The sequence below is a fragment of the Somniosus microcephalus genome, chromosome 26 (genome assembly GCF_052327205.1).
Source record: "Somniosus microcephalus isolate GS21.2 chromosome 26, FLI_Smic_1.0, whole genome shotgun sequence".
Taxonomy (NCBI): Eukaryota; Metazoa; Chordata; class Chondrichthyes; order Squaliformes; family Somniosidae; genus Somniosus; species Somniosus microcephalus.
This window is the reverse complement of record NC_141012.1, coordinates 7424488-7443880: the sequence shown is the minus strand read 5'-3', so window position 1 is coordinate 7443880 and position 19393 is coordinate 7424488. Positions and strand designations below refer to the sequence as shown.

General features: G+C 45.7%; 1 protein-coding gene across 2 annotated transcripts in view; it reads right to left on the bottom strand.

Moving 5' to 3' along the window:
- Window positions 1-12220: 12220 nt before the first annotated feature.
- ube4a (ubiquitination factor E4A (UFD2 homolog, yeast)) overlaps window positions 12221-19393 on the bottom strand; it is a 56603-nt gene continuing 49430 nt past the window's right edge. The window contains exons 17-20 of one of the 2 annotated variants that reach the window (XM_085967737.1): window positions 18479-18659; window positions 17434-17581; window positions 15769-15926; window positions 12221-15613 (exon numbers count right to left, since the gene is read on the bottom strand). In XM_085967737.1, coding sequence (XP_085823863.1) covers window positions 15481-15613; window positions 15769-15926; window positions 17434-17581; window positions 18479-18659 — 620 coding nt within the window. In that variant the 3' untranslated portion in view covers window positions 12221-15480. Of the gene's footprint in view, window positions 15614-15768; window positions 15927-17433; window positions 17582-18478; window positions 18660-19393 lie in introns of those variants that run through there. The other variant, XM_085967738.1, reaches the window with a different exon arrangement.

Below are 19393 nucleotides of genomic sequence, written 5' to 3'. Positions count from 1 at the left end.
ATACAACCCCAAACACATCCCAATACAACGTTAAACATATCCCAATACAACCCCAAACACATCCCAATACAACGTTAAACATATCCCAATACAACCCCAAACACATCCCAATACAACCCCAAACACATCCCAATACAACCCCAAACACATCCCAATACAACCCCAAACATATCCCAATACAACCCCAAACACATCCCAATACAACGTTAAACATATCCCAATACAACCCCAAACACATCCCAATACAACCCCAAACACATCCCAATACAACCCCAAACATAAACATATCCCAATACAACCCCAAACACTTCCCAATAGAACCCCAAACACATCCCAATACAACCACAAACACATCCCAATGCAACCCTAAACACATCCCACTACAACCCAAACACTTCCCAATACAACTCTAAATAAATCTCAATACCTTTAATTAGGTTTAAATATAAGTTAAATAAATCTAAATGACTTTAAATAGAAATTAAATAAATCTAAATGACTTTAAATAGAAATTAAATAAATCTAAATGACTAAATACAAATTAAATAAATCTACATGACTTTAAATACAAATTAAATATATCTAAATGACTTTAAATACAAATCTAAATATTTTTAATGAATTTAAATACAAATCTAAATCATTACCAATATTAACTTTTTTTATTTAATTTATATTTTGAATTAATCATCAAAAATAAAAAACAATGCTTAGTAATTATTTCAAAAGTAAAAATGAAACATTAATCATTCATTTCATTGAATCTTACAGCACAGAAGGAGGCCATTCGGCCCATCGTGCCTGTGCCGGCTCTTTGAAAGAGCTCTCCAATTAGTCCCACTCTCCCTGCTCTTTCCCCACAGCCCTGCAAATTTTTTCCCTTCAAGTATTTACCCAGTTCCCTTTTGAAAGTTACTATTAAATCTGCTTCCAACACCCTTTCAGGCAGTGCATTCCAGATCACAACAACTCGCTGTGTAAAACAAATTCTCCTCGTCTCCCTTCTGGTCCTTTTGCCAATTTCTTAAATCTGTGTCCTCTGGTTACCGACCTTTCTGCTAGTGAAAGCAAAACTTTTCATGATTTTGAACACCTCTATTAAATCTCCCCTTAACCTTCTCTGCTCTAAGAAGAACAATTATAAATAAGTCATTATTAATCATTCTTTTTATCTTTTGATGAATGATTTAGAATATAAATCAATTTTAAAATGTGTCATTATTATCCTTCTATTCCTTTCTCCCTTGTGTTTATCTAGATTTCCCTTAAATGCATCTATGCTATTCACCTCAACCACTCTATATGGTAGCGTGTTCCACATTCTAACCACTCTCTGGGTAAAAAAGCAGGTCATCAGAGGGAGCATCCCCAACTCTCAACACCTCACATCCTATGAGGAGAAGGGCATGGAGCTCATTGGGAAGGGGTCTCTGTTCATGCCGTGGGAGATGGCGAGGTCAGGAGCGTATTGCTGGTGCCAGGTTAGTGACTGAACAGCTACACTGTTACCTTGACATCCCTGTGAAGCAGCAAACAGCCACAAGTTTCCTTCACAATCTCCTTAATCCTGGGGCTGATGCTCACCCATTCTTAGCTTGAACTCTTGGTTCCTCCACATTCACCACAGCAACAGGGCGCACAGGAGGAAGATGACAATGCTGATGAGGAGAATGAAGAACAGAGACACAGCTATGTCCCGCATAAGAGATTAGCGTGTAAAGCTAAAGCACATGGGATTGGGGGTAAGGTACTGACTTGGATAGAGAACTGGTTGGCAGACAGGAAGCAAAGAGTTGGAATAAACGGGTCTTTTTCCGAGTGGCAGGCAGTGACTAGTGGGGTACCGCAGGGATCGGTCCTTGGACCCCAGCTATTCACAATATATATTAATGATCTAGACGAGGGAACTAGATGTAATATCTCCAAGTTTGCAGACGACACAAAGCTGGGTGGGCATGTGTGCTGTGAGGAGGATGCAGAGAAACTCCAGTACGATTTGGACAGGTTGGGTGATTGGGCAGATGCATGGCAGATGCAGTATAATGTGGATAAATGTGAGGTTATCCACTTTGGTGGCAAGAACAGAAAGACAGATTATTATCTGAACGGCAATAGATTGGGAGAAGGGGAAGTGCAACAAGACCTGGGTGTCCTTGTGCACCAGTCACTGAAGGTAAGCATGCAGGTGCAGCAGGCGGCTAAGAGGGCAAATGGTATGTTGGCCTTCATAGCGAGAGGATTCGAGTACAGGAGCAAGGATGTCTTGCTGCAGTTGTACAGAACCTTGGTGAGACCACACCTTGAGTATTGTGTGTAGTTTTGGTCGCCTTATCTGAGGAAGGATGTTCTTGCCATGAAGGGAGTGCAGCGAAGATTCACCAGACTGATACCTGGGATGGCAGGAATGACGTATGAAGAGAGATTGGGTCGATTAGGCTTATATTCGCTAGAGTTTAGAAGAATGAGAGGGGATCTCATTGAAACTTATAAAATTCTAACAGGACTAGACAGAATAGATGCAGGAAGGATGTTCCCGATGGCCGGGGAGTCCAGAACCAGGGGTCACAGTCTAAGGATAAGGGGTAAGCCATTTAGGACAGAGATGAGGAGGAATTTCTTCACCCAGAGAGTGGTGAACCTGTGGAATTATCTATCACAGAAGACAGTTGAGGCCAATTCATTAAATATATTCAAGAAGGAGTTAGATATATTTCTTAAGGCTAAGGGGATCAAGGGCTATGGGGAGAAAGCAGGGACTGGGTACTGAATTTGGATGATCAACCATGATCGCATTGAATGGCGGAGCAGGCTAGAGGGGCCGAATGGCCTACTCCTGCTCCTATCTTCTATGTTTCTATGTCTATGTGAACTATCATGATGAGGAAGACGAAGAAGATGATGAGGAAAGAGATGGATGAAGTCGTACCCCAGCCCACCCTTGAGTTCCTACAGAGACCTCCTGCCCACTGTTCCTTTGCCTCAACTCCTGCATGACTCTTCACTCCCATGCACAAGCTCAAATACTTGAACCGGGAGGGAATTAGATGGCGTTTGTGAGGATGTGACATGGGATGATACACAGAGCACAAGGGAGACAGAGGAGTCGGAAATGGGTGAAGATGTGCCACCTTCCCAGCAAAGATCGAGGGCAAGGCTGCACAAGCTGTCAGAATCGTGGGAACCAGATCCCATGGGTAGTCGCCTGACGAGAAGGATGTTTGAGGAACATCACACCTACGTGCTGAGGTCTGTCTCCCAGGACGTCAAGCAACTGAAAGGTGTGACCTTCGAGTCTACAGCAACGTCAGGGAAGGTTTCTCTTCATTGCAGGCACTAATGGAGCGCGTGACATCTTCACCGAATCCTACAGCAGATCCCAGCTAAGAAGCGGCCTGGGACCAGTTAGTGCTTCCACCTCCAATGAAGCACAGACTGCAGCTCTAACAGCAATAGGGGAGAAAGAAAGAAGAAAGACTTGCATTTTTATAGCGCCTTTCACGGCCACGGGACGTCCCCAAGTGCTTTACAGCCAATGAAGTACTTTTGAAGTGTAGTCACTGTTGTAATGTAGGAAACGTGGCAGCCAATTTGCGCACAGCAAGCTCCCACAAACAGTAATATGATAATGACCAGATAATGTGTTTTAGTGATGTTGATTGAGAGAGAAATATTGGCCAGGACACCAGGGAGAACTCTCCTGCTCTTATTCAAAATAGTGCCGTAGGATCTTTTACGTCCACCTGAGAGAGCAGACGGGGCCTCGGTTTGACGGTGCATCCGAAAGATGGCCCCTCCGACAGTGCGGCGCTCCTTCAGTACTGACCCTCCGACAGGGCGGCGCTCCCTCAGTACTGCCCCTCCGACAGTGCGGCGCTCCCTCAGTACTGCCCCTCCGACAGGGCGGCGCTCCCTCAGTACTGCCCCTCCGACAGGGCGGCGCTCCCTCAGTACTGCCCCTCCGACAGGGCGGCGCTCCCTCAGTACTGCCCCTCCGACAGTGCGGCGCTCCCTCAGTACTGCCCCTCCGACAGTGCGGCGCTCCCTCAGTACTGCCCCTCCGACAGTGCGGCGCTCCCTCAGTACTGCCCCTCCGACAGTGCGGCGCTCCCTCAGTACTGCCCCTCCGACAGTGCGGCGCTCCCTCAGTACTGCCCCTCCGACAGTGCGGCGCTCCCTCAGTACTGCCCCTCCGACAGTGCGGCGCTCCCTCAGTACTGCCCCTCCGACAGTGCGGCGCTCCCTCAGTACTGCCCCTCCGACAGTGCGGCGCTCCCTCAGTACTGCCCCTCCGACAGTGCGGCGCCCCCTCAGTACTGCCCCTCCGACAGTGCAGCACTCCCTCAGCACTGCACTGTAGTGTCAGCCTAGATTTTTGTGCTCAAGTCTCTGGAGTGAGACTTGAACCCACATCTTCTGACTCGGAGGCGAGAGTGCTGCCAACTGAGCCATGGCTGACATAGCGGCTTCCACACCATGCTAGCCGAGAAATTGGCTCACCTGATATTGGGCCTCGGGCCTCATTTACATCAGAGCTGTGGACACCCGCTCGGCAAGCCCAGGCAGGTTGCTGGCCAAGACCATTGGAACTTTGGTCCACTGCGTCGCCGGCAGCTGCTGTCAGGCACCTCTTGGGAGAAGGGGGCATCGACCGGGAGAGGGAGGGTCGAGACGACGATCGGGAGGAGGTGCGAGCTGTGGCTGGCAGCGATCCATGGTTTTAGTGTGGGATGAGGAGGAGCACTCCTGCACTTCCTGTCTCTAGTCAAGTAAGTATTTATTTTAATGACCTTGGTGGTCGCGGCCCTTTAAGGACCACTAGTTAGCCCGCATGTAGACCGGGTTTTCCTGGACTAATGCAAGTTTCAGGAATGGACATTGCGCGCCTCTTTTGATGCCTATTCCAATATGACAGGTGGCACGTCCAGCTCAGCAGGTGGACATGAACGCCACCCACCATATTGGATGCTATGGCACCTGTTTTACACCTGTAAAATGGGCTCCACGTGAAGGAACATAGGAACAGTAGTAGGCCATTCAGCCCCTTGAATCTGGCACGAATGGTGTCCCCCAGTACAGATCCCTGGGGGACACCATTAGTCACATCCTGCCAATTTGTGTACATACCCAGTGACATGAATCAGTCATTCATGAAAGACTTATGAAATAATACTGAGTGCCCTACGGGTGGCGCTGTCCAGGGAGAGTTATAAATACTTGGGCACGGGCCCAGCTTGTGCAGGACATTCTTAACAGGAACTAGTGAAGGACACAACTAGACCTCCACGTTGTAAAACAGTTGATTAAAGCTTTGTTTAACGCTTAGACCAAGTGCCTAGTAGTTTTCTTACGTCACCCAGTATCCTGGCTCTCTGTCTCTTACCTCCTAACCAATTTTCTACTCATGTCAAGAGGTTGCCTTCCACGCACTCTCATTTTGGTTAGCAGTCAGCTGAAGGCACGGCCGCCAATGATGGAGCGATGAAAATCAGGGATGTGCAAGAGGCCAGAATTGGAGGAGCGCAGAGATCTCAGAGGGTTGTAGGGCTGGAGGAGGTTACAGAGATAGGAACGGGTGAGACCATGGAGGGATTTGAAACCAAGGATGAGAATTTTAAAATGGAGGCGGTTCCAGGCTGGTCAGTGAAAACAGGAGTAATGGGTGAGTTGGGCTTCCAAAGATGGAGCCAGCTACCCTAAGGGAAGGACCACCTCAGTCCCATGACCCTAATAGGGGACTTTAGGATTATGAAAGGTTTTGATAAGAGTAGACACAGAAAGAGTGTTTCCACTTGTGGGGAAGAGCAAAACTAGAGGCCATCAATATAAGATAATCACCAAAAAAATACAGTAGGGAATTCAGAAGAAACTCTGTACCCAGAGAGTGGTGAGAACGTAGAATTTGCTACCACAGGGAGTAGTTGAGGCGAATAGTGTAGATGCATTTAAGGGGAAACTAGATAAGTGTATGAGGGAGAAGGGAATAGAGGGTTATGCTAAGAGTTAGATGAGGAAGGATTAGAGGAGGCTCGAGTGGAACATAATCGCTGGTATGGACTGGCTGGGCCGAATGGCCTGTTTGTGTTGTATATCCTATGTAATCCTATGAGCAGCCAACCATCTCTCACAATACAGCCCTTGGATTGTACCTGGGATGGAATGGATGATAGAAAGACTTGTGTAGCCACCCAGGGGAAGCATTGTTTGGAAAGAGTATGTTGGCTTGTGTTTATGTTGGAGTTTATTGTAAAATAGAATGTGTACTGATGTTGCATTTTGTTATTCATGGAGTTCTTGGATACTTGAAGGGGAAAAATTTGCAGGACTGTGGGGAAAGGACAGGGCAGTGGGACTAATTGGAGAGCTCTTTCAAAGAGCCAGCACAGGCACGATGGGCCGAATGCGCTCCTTCTGTGCGGTATAATACTAATTCTACGAGTTTAGAGTCATACAGGAAAAGGTGCACTCACTTGGTGCTGATTTATTCAATTGTGTGATTACTGACTTGGTCAGGTAGGGGCAAACATAGAAGATAGGAGCAGGAGTAGGCCATTCGGCCCCTCAAGCCTGCTCCGCCATTCAATGCGATCATGGCTGATCATCCAAATTCAGTACCCGGTCCCTGCCTTCTCCCCATATCCCTTGATCCCTTTAGCCTTAAGAAATACATCCAACTCCTTCTTGAATATATTTAATGAATTGGCCTCCACTGCCTTCTGTGGTAGAGAATTCCACAGGTTCACCACTCTCTGGGTGAAGAAATTCCTCCTCATCTCTGTCCTAAATGGCCTACCCCCTTATCCTTAGACTGTGACCCCTGGTTCTGGACTCCCCGGCCATCGGGAACATCCTTCCTGCATCTAGTCTTAGTCCTGTTAGAATTTTATAAGTTTCAATGAGATCCCCTCTCATTCTTCTAAACTCCAGCGAGTATAAGCCCAATCGACCCAATCTCTCCTCATACGTCATTCCTGCCATCCCAGGTATCAGCCTGGTGAATCTTCGCTGCACTCCCTCCATGGCAAGAACATCCTTCCTCAGATAAGGCGACCAAAACTGCACACAATACTCAAGGTGTGGTCTCACCAAGGCCCTGTGCAACTGCAGCAAGACATCCTTGTGCTTGTATCAAGCATGTGTTGGCATGTTGGAGGATGGGCACTGGATTGGGGGAAATGTTCCTTTATTTTAAAGTCAGGGAAAAGCTCTGGTGTCAAAGGTAGGCCGTGTTACACAGAAGAGGCCTTAAAATTAGAGCGAGGTCATTCATGGGTGATGTCAGGAAGCACCTTCTTCCCACAAAGGGTAGTGGAAATCTGGAACACTCCCTCAAAATGCTGTTGAGGCTGGGGGTCAATTAAAAATTCCAAAACTGAGATTGACAGATTTTAGTTAGATAAGGATAGAAAGGCTTGCAGTTCTATAGTTCCTTTCACAACCAGATGTCCCAAAGCGCTTTATAGCCAATGAAGTGCTTTTTTTTTGTAGTGTAGTCACTGTTGTAATGTAGGAAACACACCAGCCAATTTGCGCACAGCAAGCTCCCACAAACAGCACTGTGATAATGACCAGATTATGTTTTTAGTGATGCTGATTGAGGGATAAATATTGGCCAGGACAATGGGGAGAATTCCCCTGCTCTTCTTCAAAATAGTGCCATGGGATCTTTTACATCAACCTAAGAGGGCAGACGGAGCCTCAGTTTAATGTGTCATCTGAAAGATGGCACCTCCAACAGTGCAGCACTCCCTCAGTACTACACCTCTAACACTGTGACACTCCCTCCGTATTGCACTGGAGTGTCAGCCTAGATTTTTGTGCTCACGTCTCTGGAGTGGGACTTGAAGCCACAACCATCTGACTCAGAGGGGAGGGTGCTACCAACGGAGCCATGGCTGACTACTCTGATATTCAGGAAACCTCACTGTGAGGCGGGGGTGGGTGAAATCTCCCAGTCTGAAGCAAAAAGAAATTGCCGCACAGAGCTGCTCCCAGCTGCGTAAAAGACGCCACTCTCTTTGGGCTCAGAAATTCCTCAGTGCCGCCTGTCTCAGTTGATGTGGCAACAGCAGCACCTTAAAGGTCTCACTGCAAGTTAGCCCAAGTGCTGTGCGAGCGTAAAAGCAGGAAAGCCAAGTCACCACAGCGCTGGCCCTCGTTACATATTTCAACAGGCTGGGACTTTTTTCTCTAGAAAAAAGACTGAGGGGTGACCTGATGGAGGTCTTTAAGATTATGGGAGGGTTCGATAGGGTAGACGTAGAGAAGATGTTTCCACTTCTGGGGGAATCCAAAACTAGAGGGCCATGCAGATAAGACAGTCACTAATAAATCCAGTACAGAAGTCAGGAGAAACTTCATTACCCAGAGAGTGGTGAGAACGTGGAACTCACTACCACAAGGATTAGTTGAAGCTAGATAAGCACATAAGGGAGAAAGGAATAGAAAGATATGTTGATGGGGTTAGTTGAAGAGGGGTGGGAGGAGGCTCGTGTGGAGCATAAACACCGGCATAGACCTGTTGGGCCGAATGGCCTGTTTCTGTGCTGTAAATACTTTTCAATACATACTGTCTAAGTTCACACATGAAGGAAGACTGCAGGGCGAGGAACCATACAGCTGCCAACGCCAGTTGATCCATATCCCAACACGAGTTGAAGAACTTGCATTTATATAGCGACTATCACCACCTCTGGACATCCCAAAGAGCTTCACAGCCAGTGAGGGAGGTAGAATGAGTTCACGCCTTCAGGAGAGATGGGGAGGAAACTGAAATAAAATAAAGCAGCAGCCCAGATTGTGTTCTCTCTAGTAGAGTGCGGCTCCTACAAATAGCAATTAAATATTGACCAAATCATCGGTTTTAGGTATTGGTTGAGGGATAAATATTGGCCAGGACACCGAGGAGAACTCCTCTGCTCTTCTTCGAATAGTGCCGTGGGATCTTTTATGTCCACCTGAGAGGGCAGATGGGACCTCGGTTTAACGCCTCAGTACTGCACTGGAGTGTCAGCCTAGATTATGGGCTCAAGTCTCGGGAGTGGGACTTGAACCCACAACCAATGCAGTAGAATGCTAAATTTAAGCCAGTTTAATGAGGTGACTAGTCACCCCTCTCCGTACAGTGGGACGGTAGAGTGCACAATTCCCGGAGCAGGGAATCAGGATTTAGGGCATCATCCAGTCTTCCGAAAGAGACCAACTCCAATCCACAGGCATTAAAATGCACAGTAGCCATTTTAATGTAGTTTCTGACTATCTTTAATATGTATTTATTTTCTAGTCAGATCTAAACAGCAGATCATTACAGGGCTGGTGCAGCTAATGCATAGTGCACTGCATCACAGCAGTGTAGGTAAAGCAAAGAATTTTCTCATTTAAACCAGTGAACCAATAATTTAACCATAGAAAACTATTTTACATTATTTGACAATCACACAAGCCTAACAAGACTCTTGGGTCAATCATGTATCAAAACAGGTCACTTGATACACCTATTACAAAGGGCGAGGGGAGGGGGGGGGGGGAAAAAGAGAGATGGGTTAGGAATGACTGTCGTTTATGGACAAATCTAGTTCCAAGCACATATTCAGGGCGTCTGCACAATAAGGCACCAGGGCGCCACTGGTGTCAGCCTGTCACAAAACTGCATGCTCCAAGACAGCGGAGCTAGACCCTCAGGACGAATAATTGACCCACTTCGGATGCAGAATTTTAGGGACAATCAGGAAATGGTTTAGACCTTTTGAGCTTAATGCAGTATTTTATTTATTTATTTTACTTTTAATAGTTTAACAAACATCAAAGCCCAGATTGATTACCCAACTTGTTATACCAGATTGTTAAAACAGATGCAGCATTAGAAATCAAGTGTGGAATGCTAATCGTGTTCAGAATTTTGTGTTCCATTAGCCTTGTACACCCAGAGAGAGAATCCCATTCACACTGGTGAAGGGCGCACCCACTCATCATTACTAATCATCCAACCTAGTCCCCACTTCAGAATGATCCACTAAATACTCATTGAAAGCTGTTTTTCCAATAGTGTTTCAGTTAGGTTCTCCCCTCTTACAGGTCCTGTAGAACTTTGAGACGATCTTGAGAGATCTGTGCAGTGACGTGCCCAGCTCGGATGGCCATGGTGCAAGGGAAGCGTTCAGTGCAATGCAGAGAGTGTTGAGGCTGATTCCTGGTGTTGGAGGATTGAGCAATGAGGAAACACTTGAAAAACGAGTTGCTTTACAGCCGTGAGCTGGTATTTGAGGAATACCTTGGAGGTATACAAGATATATAGGAAGTGAACTGCTCGAAGATTTTATGCCATTTACAGAAAATGCACTAACTTGAGTAGGGGTTTGTCCTCGCCCTTTGGGAGAATCGCAGGTGCCTGCTGTACGCTGCCACATCCAGAGTGCACCTCGTTAATACACTGAGCTTGTCAGCATTTAACCTACTGGTACGCACCTGTACTGTCCCCCAATATGTAAATGCATAGAATATTCTCAGCGTGTACAACCCCGTTTCTACAGAAACCTTTTCTACAAATTCACTCTCCCCGGTTCTGGCATTTGGGTGTTCCCACACTCTGCCAGAGACGCTTGCAAGCAAGGAATTCCAGACATCTTCACTGGTCTCATGGTCAGCAAGTGTTGGATGCCACCACCCGGCACAGTGTGGTGCTATAGTGCCCAGAGTTGCACAGGGCTACATGTCTGAAACGGCAGGACGTTCAAGAACAGCCTTAAAAACACCCAAATTGTGGCAAGATCAATTAATGGCAGCGTCTTGGGTACAGAGGCTTGCTTCACACTGGGTTAATGAAGAAAGTTTTGCGGGCTGATACTCCCTATTGGATAGCTCATCCCCACCCTAGTTTTAAAAATAAACCCCCATCTCCCTCAGATGGCTCCACAGGTAAATGCCCCACTTGGTGCAGTACAATCAGCATCAATACTTTATGGGGCTAATCTCTCGATAGTGTAAAATGGGCGATATTGGATCAGCCACCTGTTGTACATCTCCCAATTTTCATTTCCATTCAGACTTCAACAGAAATGTAAATGGGGGGAGATGTACAACGGGCAGCCGATCCGGTATCACCCACTTTACACGCTCGACCAAAGTTAAAACTGCTCCCCTGCACCCACCTCCCAAATCCGTGCCGCATTAACTGATCTTAGGCGAGAGTGGGGGTAGTGGGAGTGGCAAGGTTCACTTGGCTACAGTATTTCCCAGGGGTAGAGGCAAGAGAGAACAAAATACACAAAAGGTTTGCTACTCTTGACGGTGAAAAAGCGCAGCGTGTGGAAGCCAGGGCTGAACTCACCTGCAGTCGTGTAAACTACGCAAAGGAGAATGAGGACACCTCCCCAATTACATCAGCTACAGGGATCCTTTTGCAGTACATCCAGTTTCTTATAATAGTCAGTAGTGATTTTGGTCCATTTTCAGTTGGGCTGCAAGGTTATGGTTATACGTGCGCATTTATCTTGCAATCTGATAACCTTTGCATTGCATTGTTATTACTACACTTTGCAAAAACGCCGTTAAAGAAGCCAAGTGTCGTCCTCCTAGATAAACCGTTGTGGCATCACCAGCGGCTTTAACACAACATATGGAATACATTCTGGGTCTTACAAAATGGAACTCCAAAAAGGAGATTCAGAGACACAAATGCAGGTTGCAGTGAAAAATAGTTATCCTGACAGCTACCTTGCTCCAAGGGGTAGGAACTGTTAAGGAGCTTTGAAATGCTATGCTTTGCATCCGGTTACAGAACCAAATTGCAAAAAAAATTAGTAGCAGGTTTCTGGTGAACGTAAAACCTGCTTAATGAACACAAGTAAAAAGACTCGACTGGGAGCTCAGCTCAGCTTGTGGATATGTCACTCTCCAGCCAGTGTAAAGACCCCAGTAAATCAGATGTGGGCAGAAAGCATGCCACTCTTCCAAATGCTTGAACTGGTCTCAGCCGCTGTATGTTTCAACAATTTGCTCATGGAGTGGTTTCCCCAATGGGACCAAGTGAGGAGGAACACTGCGTGGAGAAGTTACCAAGGAGAGGACACAGCAGCTGTTGTGCGTCTACCCCACTGGCAGTCCAAGACCAGCACGAGCAAGACCATGCCGTCAGTCCATATTCCCAGTCAAGGAGATGTCGTGCTTTGGCGAGGGAGGAGGGGGAAGTGACAAGAAGAATAAATAAAGGCACGAAGAAAAATAGTTTTAAAAAAAAAGGATAATATTGATCTCCTTTGGAGTTTTAATGTTGAATCAAGTTTTTTTTAATGTACACTGGCTTCAATTTATGAATTTTTTTCAAGTACACAGGGAAAATAAAAGCATCTCTGTGCACGTGCCCCAATATTCCCAAAGGAATCGGGAGTGTTAAGATTTGCTGAAATGCTGAACAAATACCCCTTTCCCTTCTGAATAAACAATGTAGTGCCCGCCACAGCAGCATGAAGATCAGCAGCAGTGATGGATTATTCAGCCCTACAGCCCTCCTGCATCCCACACAGTGGCTGCTCTCCAAGCCTTTATGGTGAAGTAGGATACCAGAACATCAAAGTTTAGACACCAGCGTAGCCAAGTAACTAGAGAGCTAGAGCATTGAAGTCACACCCGGAGGAGTTTAATCCCAGTCCTCGTGCCATTCAGCGTAATGTCAAGGCTACAGTAATGCCAGACTCCAGAGGACAGCAGGATGCAGAACAAATAGAAAAGCAGAGAGAAAGTTTAGCTCACCTCGATGCAATTCAGACCTTCAAAACAAGCAACTTCTTACAATTTGGGAATAAACTTCCTCTAAAAATTCCTTTACGTCTGTTCAAGTCTCGCAACTCCAAACAAGTGGAAATCAACCATTTCAGTACGAATGAAGGAAGTCAATACAATGCTCACAGGGAAAATACCTGACATCCATTGTCACAGTGTGACACCATAAAAGTACACAGCACAAAGCTTTAAATCTCAGACAGAAAGGGGAGTCATGCCTAGTTAACGTGTCGATTAAGTTGTCAGTGTGAATTTGAACTATAACTACATCGGTTCCGTATTATAGCTCTGCTGTTTCCAGTTGGTTAAGAATGAAATGAGATCAAGTTCACTTTGACAAGATAGTAATGGCCATTTCTTAATCCTACACTAAGCAAGAGATCCTCTGCAGCTGAACATAGCAGCAAATCAAATGTTCACATTCTATGCCTCTTCCCTCCCTCACAACAATTAGCATCTCTCCGCAAATCCCTGTGGAAAAACCGAAAATAAAAACCATAAACTTTTGTGGGATAAGGCTCAAAGAAAATCTCCAACAATCTTTCTTAGATGGTCCACAAATGGAGAGAGTGGTGTGGTCAAACTCAATGGAACATGAGGCCTGTAACAGCCCACAGCCAGTAAGGTACTGCATGGAGAGAGGGGGCAGTGGTTTTAAAACATGCATACACAAGTTGGTACAAGAGATGAACAATTCCCAAAGAAGGCAAAATTAAACTTGATGCAAATGGCCAGAGAGGACACTCCCTCAAAGGCCCAGTGAACAAGACAGGAATCAATACATTACTCTGCCTCAAACTTCACTGGACACCACCCAAGTACCAGTCCATTCAAAGACTTATATATTTTTTTGAATTGTTTGTTGAAAGTGCTATTATTTGGTGGCACTCACAAAATAAAAATCTATAGCACCTCTCGGAATACAGACCACTGAATGCATGAAATGACCATCACCATTCCTTTAGATTCGCTGCTCATGGGTTATTAGTCGAGTTGCTGTTTATTTGAAAAAATAAATTCAACAACTGTACCCTCACATAGCCTTAAAATACTTTGCAGTTGCTACAGATTACCAGGTTTCCATAAACTTGGGCGTCCACATCCCGGATACCACTTTGCATCAACCCAGTACAAACTTACATAACCAATAGAGTATCCATTCTCATCTGCATCAGGAAAAGGGGGCAAGGAAAGGAGTTAATCCAAGACTTGGAAATACAGGTGGTCACTGACAGTACAATCTTTTAGGTCAGTGTGCTGGAGAAGGATAGAGGAAAAAGCAGGAAACTGCAAAAAACAACATTCCCTTGCACACAAACAGCACTTTCTGTAAGAAAACGGTGTCGAGAGTCTTAGACACATGGGAAGCCTTTACGCTTTATACTGTGGTCTTTGGGAGTTCCAGAAAAAGCATCTTATAACGGAGACATTTTATAAGGCAGCCACAGCCAACACAAGTTGTTTGAGGTTTTCTGGTACAGCACATAGGTTTCCAAACTGGGATCTGTAAGGGGATCCACGAAGGTCATTGGGTTTCTGTCTGTCTGGGGCCGGGGATACAGTTTTTACGTTGTTGAAAATTCTGCATCCTGTTCTTCACTATTTGATGGCTTACTAGTGCATTAGTTCTGTTGCTGTAAACTAATAATGAAAAAACCCAAACTTTCTTGCAATATTCGGTTTTCCTTTAGGTCGACAACAGAGTGGAGAAGGGGTTGGGTTCCCAAGGGGGTGGCAATACTTGCAGGAGATGTCCTGGACCCGCCAATGTTTGCAGGGACTCCCCCTACACAACTGGTGTCGTGGACAGCACCACAAAAGGGATTCTTGGTGTACCAGACTTCCCAGAAGCTTCTCTATGCAAGAGTCAATACCAGTTGATTCCTTACCAAGTAAGCGACAACAAAAGCTATCCCTTCTTCCATTCAGGACTCATCGCAGAGTAACGTCACAGCAACACCACAATGGTACCGGCCTTAGCGCATGCACAATAGTTGTGGAGATCAAGCTCACCTATGCAGCTGCGTAACCATTAGTTGCTTCCCACTTTACACAGGACCTCTAAAACCCTTGCAGCCAGATAGCTAAGTGAAGATCAGTGTCCAACCAGGGCCTCCAAAAAAATGGCTCTGATGAGTTAACAAAACACACAGGTTCTGGGAATGATACTGTGCTATAGTAACGTACCAAATTCCTTTGTCTGCTATTTAAGTGGAGTCCTTAACCCGTTTAAAATAAGCAAGTTAACGTGCCTGTTAAAACAGCAGAAAAAAGGAATTTCACAGAAGCACATTAAGTGCTCGTACATTAATACTGCACAGCATCATTTCAAAGCCACTAAACGTTTAGCAACTTTAAAACAACCACCTAGTCAGTCGTGAATTCCTCACTTGGTAGACTTATTTCCAAGTCTTCACAGTTCTGACTTCCAGTCTGCTACATCGATAGAAAAATACTTAATACCAGGCGCTAATGTTGGCAGCTGGCTGCTTAAGAGCAAAAATGGGGCTGTGCTGGACCAACCTCCTGCAGTTACGACAAGAACATTTTGTTACATTGATCGGTAATGAATAGGGGTTGCGACGATGGATTAAGATATGCCGTTAAGGTACAGTCCCTGGATAGTCCTGGTACAGCAGGCAGGTATAGACAGCAGTGAATGTTCCATAACTGTACGCTCTCATTTGTTGTTTTTGGTTTTTCACTCTATGTCTGCCCATTTTGATCCTTCTGTCGTTTCCTTTCTGCCAGCCACTTCTGAATTTTCTCTTTTATTTCCGAGTTTGCTTTGATCTGATCCATCGTGAGTGGGCTACGATTGAATGGGTCGGTTTGGTCACTGAAAAAACAGAACAAAACAAAAAATAAAAATTATGCTGAGAGTGGATTTAAAATACAAGAGGGCAAAGAATGCAAATGAAATTCACTGCCTTAAAATACTGCCATCAGCGGTGCACTGGGATTAACTTGCCTCCCGGCACTGGAATCCCTTACCTGAGGAGATGCCTAGCTATGGTTGACCTGTCGACTGTCACCCGGGAGGAGGGCAGTATAACGGGATCGGTCATCACTGTGCTCATTATCGGATCCAGAAATTCATCCGGAGCGTCTACGAACGTCTCCTCCTCCTGCTGTTGCAGGTCTGCAAGAGACTGATTGGCAGAGTATCAATGTTACTTGCGGTCAAGAACAGTACCATAGCAAGAGGAGGCAGCATCCCCGGACTCATGCACCGCCCAAATATAGCTTCTTTTGGAGCTGCAGGCTCTGGAGACTCGGAGGAAAGATTGATGCCAGAAAGAGAGTATCACCACCAATCTGTTCACAGGATCAAACTGCAAACATGATTTATGAATCACTACTTAATCCCTTGAACAGGCCCTCCCCACCCCCCAATTTTATTCCGTTAAATTAGAACTTGGTCTCATCAAAAACCACCACATACAGCTCATTTTAACTGCTCAAGTAGCTTCTTATCCAGTTGAGACACCACACCTACTAGTTCAGTGCATGAGTTATACTGCCTGCTGGCTTTGCTGTGGTGTGAGCTGGGTGGGTGGCGAACGTCTGATTCTGTGGCTCCAACGTACACAGGCAGCTCTGCTTACTGAGGTTTGTTTTACCAAAAAAGGTGACTAGATGGCTTAGCCGGCATTTAAAAACAGAATGGCAGTACAGGTGGCTGCTTTTAAAAAATAATAATTCTGGAACTAAGTTGTAAAAAAAGGTAGAATTTATAGCCAGCAGAATTGTTAATGCATCCGATGCAACGCTAAGATGAGTGACAGTCTAGCTTTCACCAACACCAGCTGCAGTGGGCTGCAATTTTAGCTCCAATGCAGTACCAAAGGTGGAGCAGAAAGTCAGCATTCGAGGTCACAAGAATGATACAGATCAGAAAGGCCGTTCCACCGATTTTGGCTTTGCCCTATGAATAGTAAAACACTAAAGCCATTCACGTGATCACCAAATTTAGGAATATTATGTATCAGGACTAAAAACACAAATTAGTGAACGCTATTGTCAAAAAAAAAAAACCTCCACGGTACTTTCAAAGTCACATAAAAAAGGAGCTGGGGAAAGATCATTATCGACAGACACAGCGATAGATGAAAGTACTCCCATTAAATCGCAGGGCTTAGGTGACAAATATACACTGCGCCAACTCTGCTCCAGAACGTCTGCCAACTCTTGATGATTAAAGTTTTGCAGTTCAATTATCCTCTACCCAATATATCCTCCAGCGAGATGCATATTATCCTCTCCTCCCATCCCTTTACTAGTCTGTCCTGGGCCTAACATCTTCTATGGCCAGGAGGCAACTTCCAATGCCAATCGTAGGCATCCAAAAGACGACACCTTTACAACCTTCTCCTTCCCACAGGGACTGGTGCTGGAGTCCACCAGTATCTACTCACAGACAGTTAATTAAGAATGCAACAGAGTGGAAAATTCAAAACGCTATCCCATTGCCGCATGATGTTGTCTCAGTTGGTATCGGAGTGTGGCGTGCCAACCTCAACGAGGCCCCAAAAAGGCTCTTCGTCCACCAGACACTGTACCATCTGAAGACCTCTGTGCCTTCGCTGCTCAGTGACAGTCCAGCCAATGAATTACCCACAGGACTCGCGGAGGACGCACGATCTTCCTGCGACCTACCTTTACTTTATCAGCCAGGTCACTGAAGGCTATGATCATGTTGCCAGGCTTGTTGATCTTCTTCAGCACCCTCACAGTCTGTGCGAACAGCATCGGGGAATAGGAGCGCCCATCCTTTGGCACAGTGGCACAGAAACTCTCTCTCACTCTGGTGGAGGAAGAGGAGGGCAGGGTTAAGAACTAGAAGCTGCGGCAACTGAATCATTCTGAAATGTTTTGCTTGGCTTCAATCACAAATATCAAGCAAAGCTCATTGTATTTGCATTCGCGACCAGTAATTAAAACAAAAATTCAGACGTGGCGTGTTATGGCATGCAAGTTAGTGCATTTTAAACAAAGGAGGTCCCTTTAAACAAAGGAGGTCCCATCAACAGAATGAAAATGCTGAAGGTAGCAGAAAATCCAGCCAGTGTCATGGAGACTAGCTCTTCTTGTTGAAGAAGTCAATTCCAATGAAGATCTTGTGTGTTTGAAGGTAGTCATTCTGCTTTGTTCCTACACGCCTTCCACTGGCAGGTGCCATACAGACAACACTGACAGAGACTTGGGAGAAGATCAGTTGCCTGCTCGCTCATGATTTTAAATTTCCTCTGTGCATTATTTTTAAACGCACTGGATTTTCGCATGAACAACACCGCCCCCCCCCCCCCAACCCCCACTGTCCGTCCAATTTCAAAGCAAATGCTACCCTGATAATTTAAAGTATGTTAAAATAGTGCACAAATCACACAGAGGAAATCAAACCCAACAATTGGCAAGGATATGTACAAAGAGACTGAAAGGATTTGAGGGGAAGAGAAGTATTTTGTTGTACTTTCCATTGCCTTGAATCCTAATTGCAGTAACAGCTCTGATGTAGACTAAAAGGTCCCATGGATAAAGTAACAGGCCACCCATTGTATTTTACAGCATTCTCAGCTATCAGAACCCTCCTTTCAGTCTTTAGTAATTAAGCATCAACTTGGCATACCCCAATTCAGAGAATCAGGTTCCAGCTATTCACTGCGAGATAGAAGTTATATTTTGTTGAACAGTTGTCACTTACCCCAAGTTCAAGTAGATGGTGCAAATGTCAGACACCAACTGTTGCGGCTTAAAGTCAAATTCACTGAAATCCTTGACTTTGAGGGCACCCATTTTAGGCCCAACTAAGTGCTGAAGAAAGTAGTTCAGCATCGAGATGATCCGTTCAGCAAGGATGGGGTGCACACACAATGCCTTGATTTCTGCCAGAGAGAATCATGGTAGGTAACTAAACCAATCGCAGTTTGTTGGTAGCTTTTAAAAAAAAAAATGTTCCTCCAATTTTCTCTCCTGTAGGTGCTGACCCTTGCTGGGTCAGAGTTCCAGGGGCACTGACCACCCCTCCTGTACCACGCCCAAACGGCCATTGTTCAGCTGTCAGTGCAACCGTCGGCAGACGGCTTGACTGGGGACATCACAGCCGAGCTCAGTCCCGTCCTCATCCAACATCCAGGCCCACCTTCCGGCATAGGTCACTGAATGGTGGTCAGGAACAGAAACTCTGCTGGATTTTTCCCCTCCCCAGCCCAGGGGCATGGAGCCTAGTTGCAATATCCCCCCCAACTGCTGCCCTGGCTGAATTCAGCTAATTCAGTACAGATTAAGAATTAAATTTGGGACCTACTAGTTTGTGGGCTTATTTTTGTTGGGCAAGGATATCGACAGATATGGAGCGAAGGTGAGTAAATGGAGTTGAGGTACAGATCAGCAATGATCTATTGAATGGCCGAGCAGTCTCGAGGGGCTGAATGGCCTCCTCCTGTTCCTCTTGTCCTACTTCAGTGCTACATAAAAGATTGCTCGATAGTGTACAGATGTTGTTCTTAACACAGAAGTAGTTCAGCAGCAACGTGTAGTGAATTAGTAATGAGCCAGCACCGTGAATGGGTCCACAGTAAAAGTGGGAATTTGAACTTACCTTAGTGGCAGCAAATTC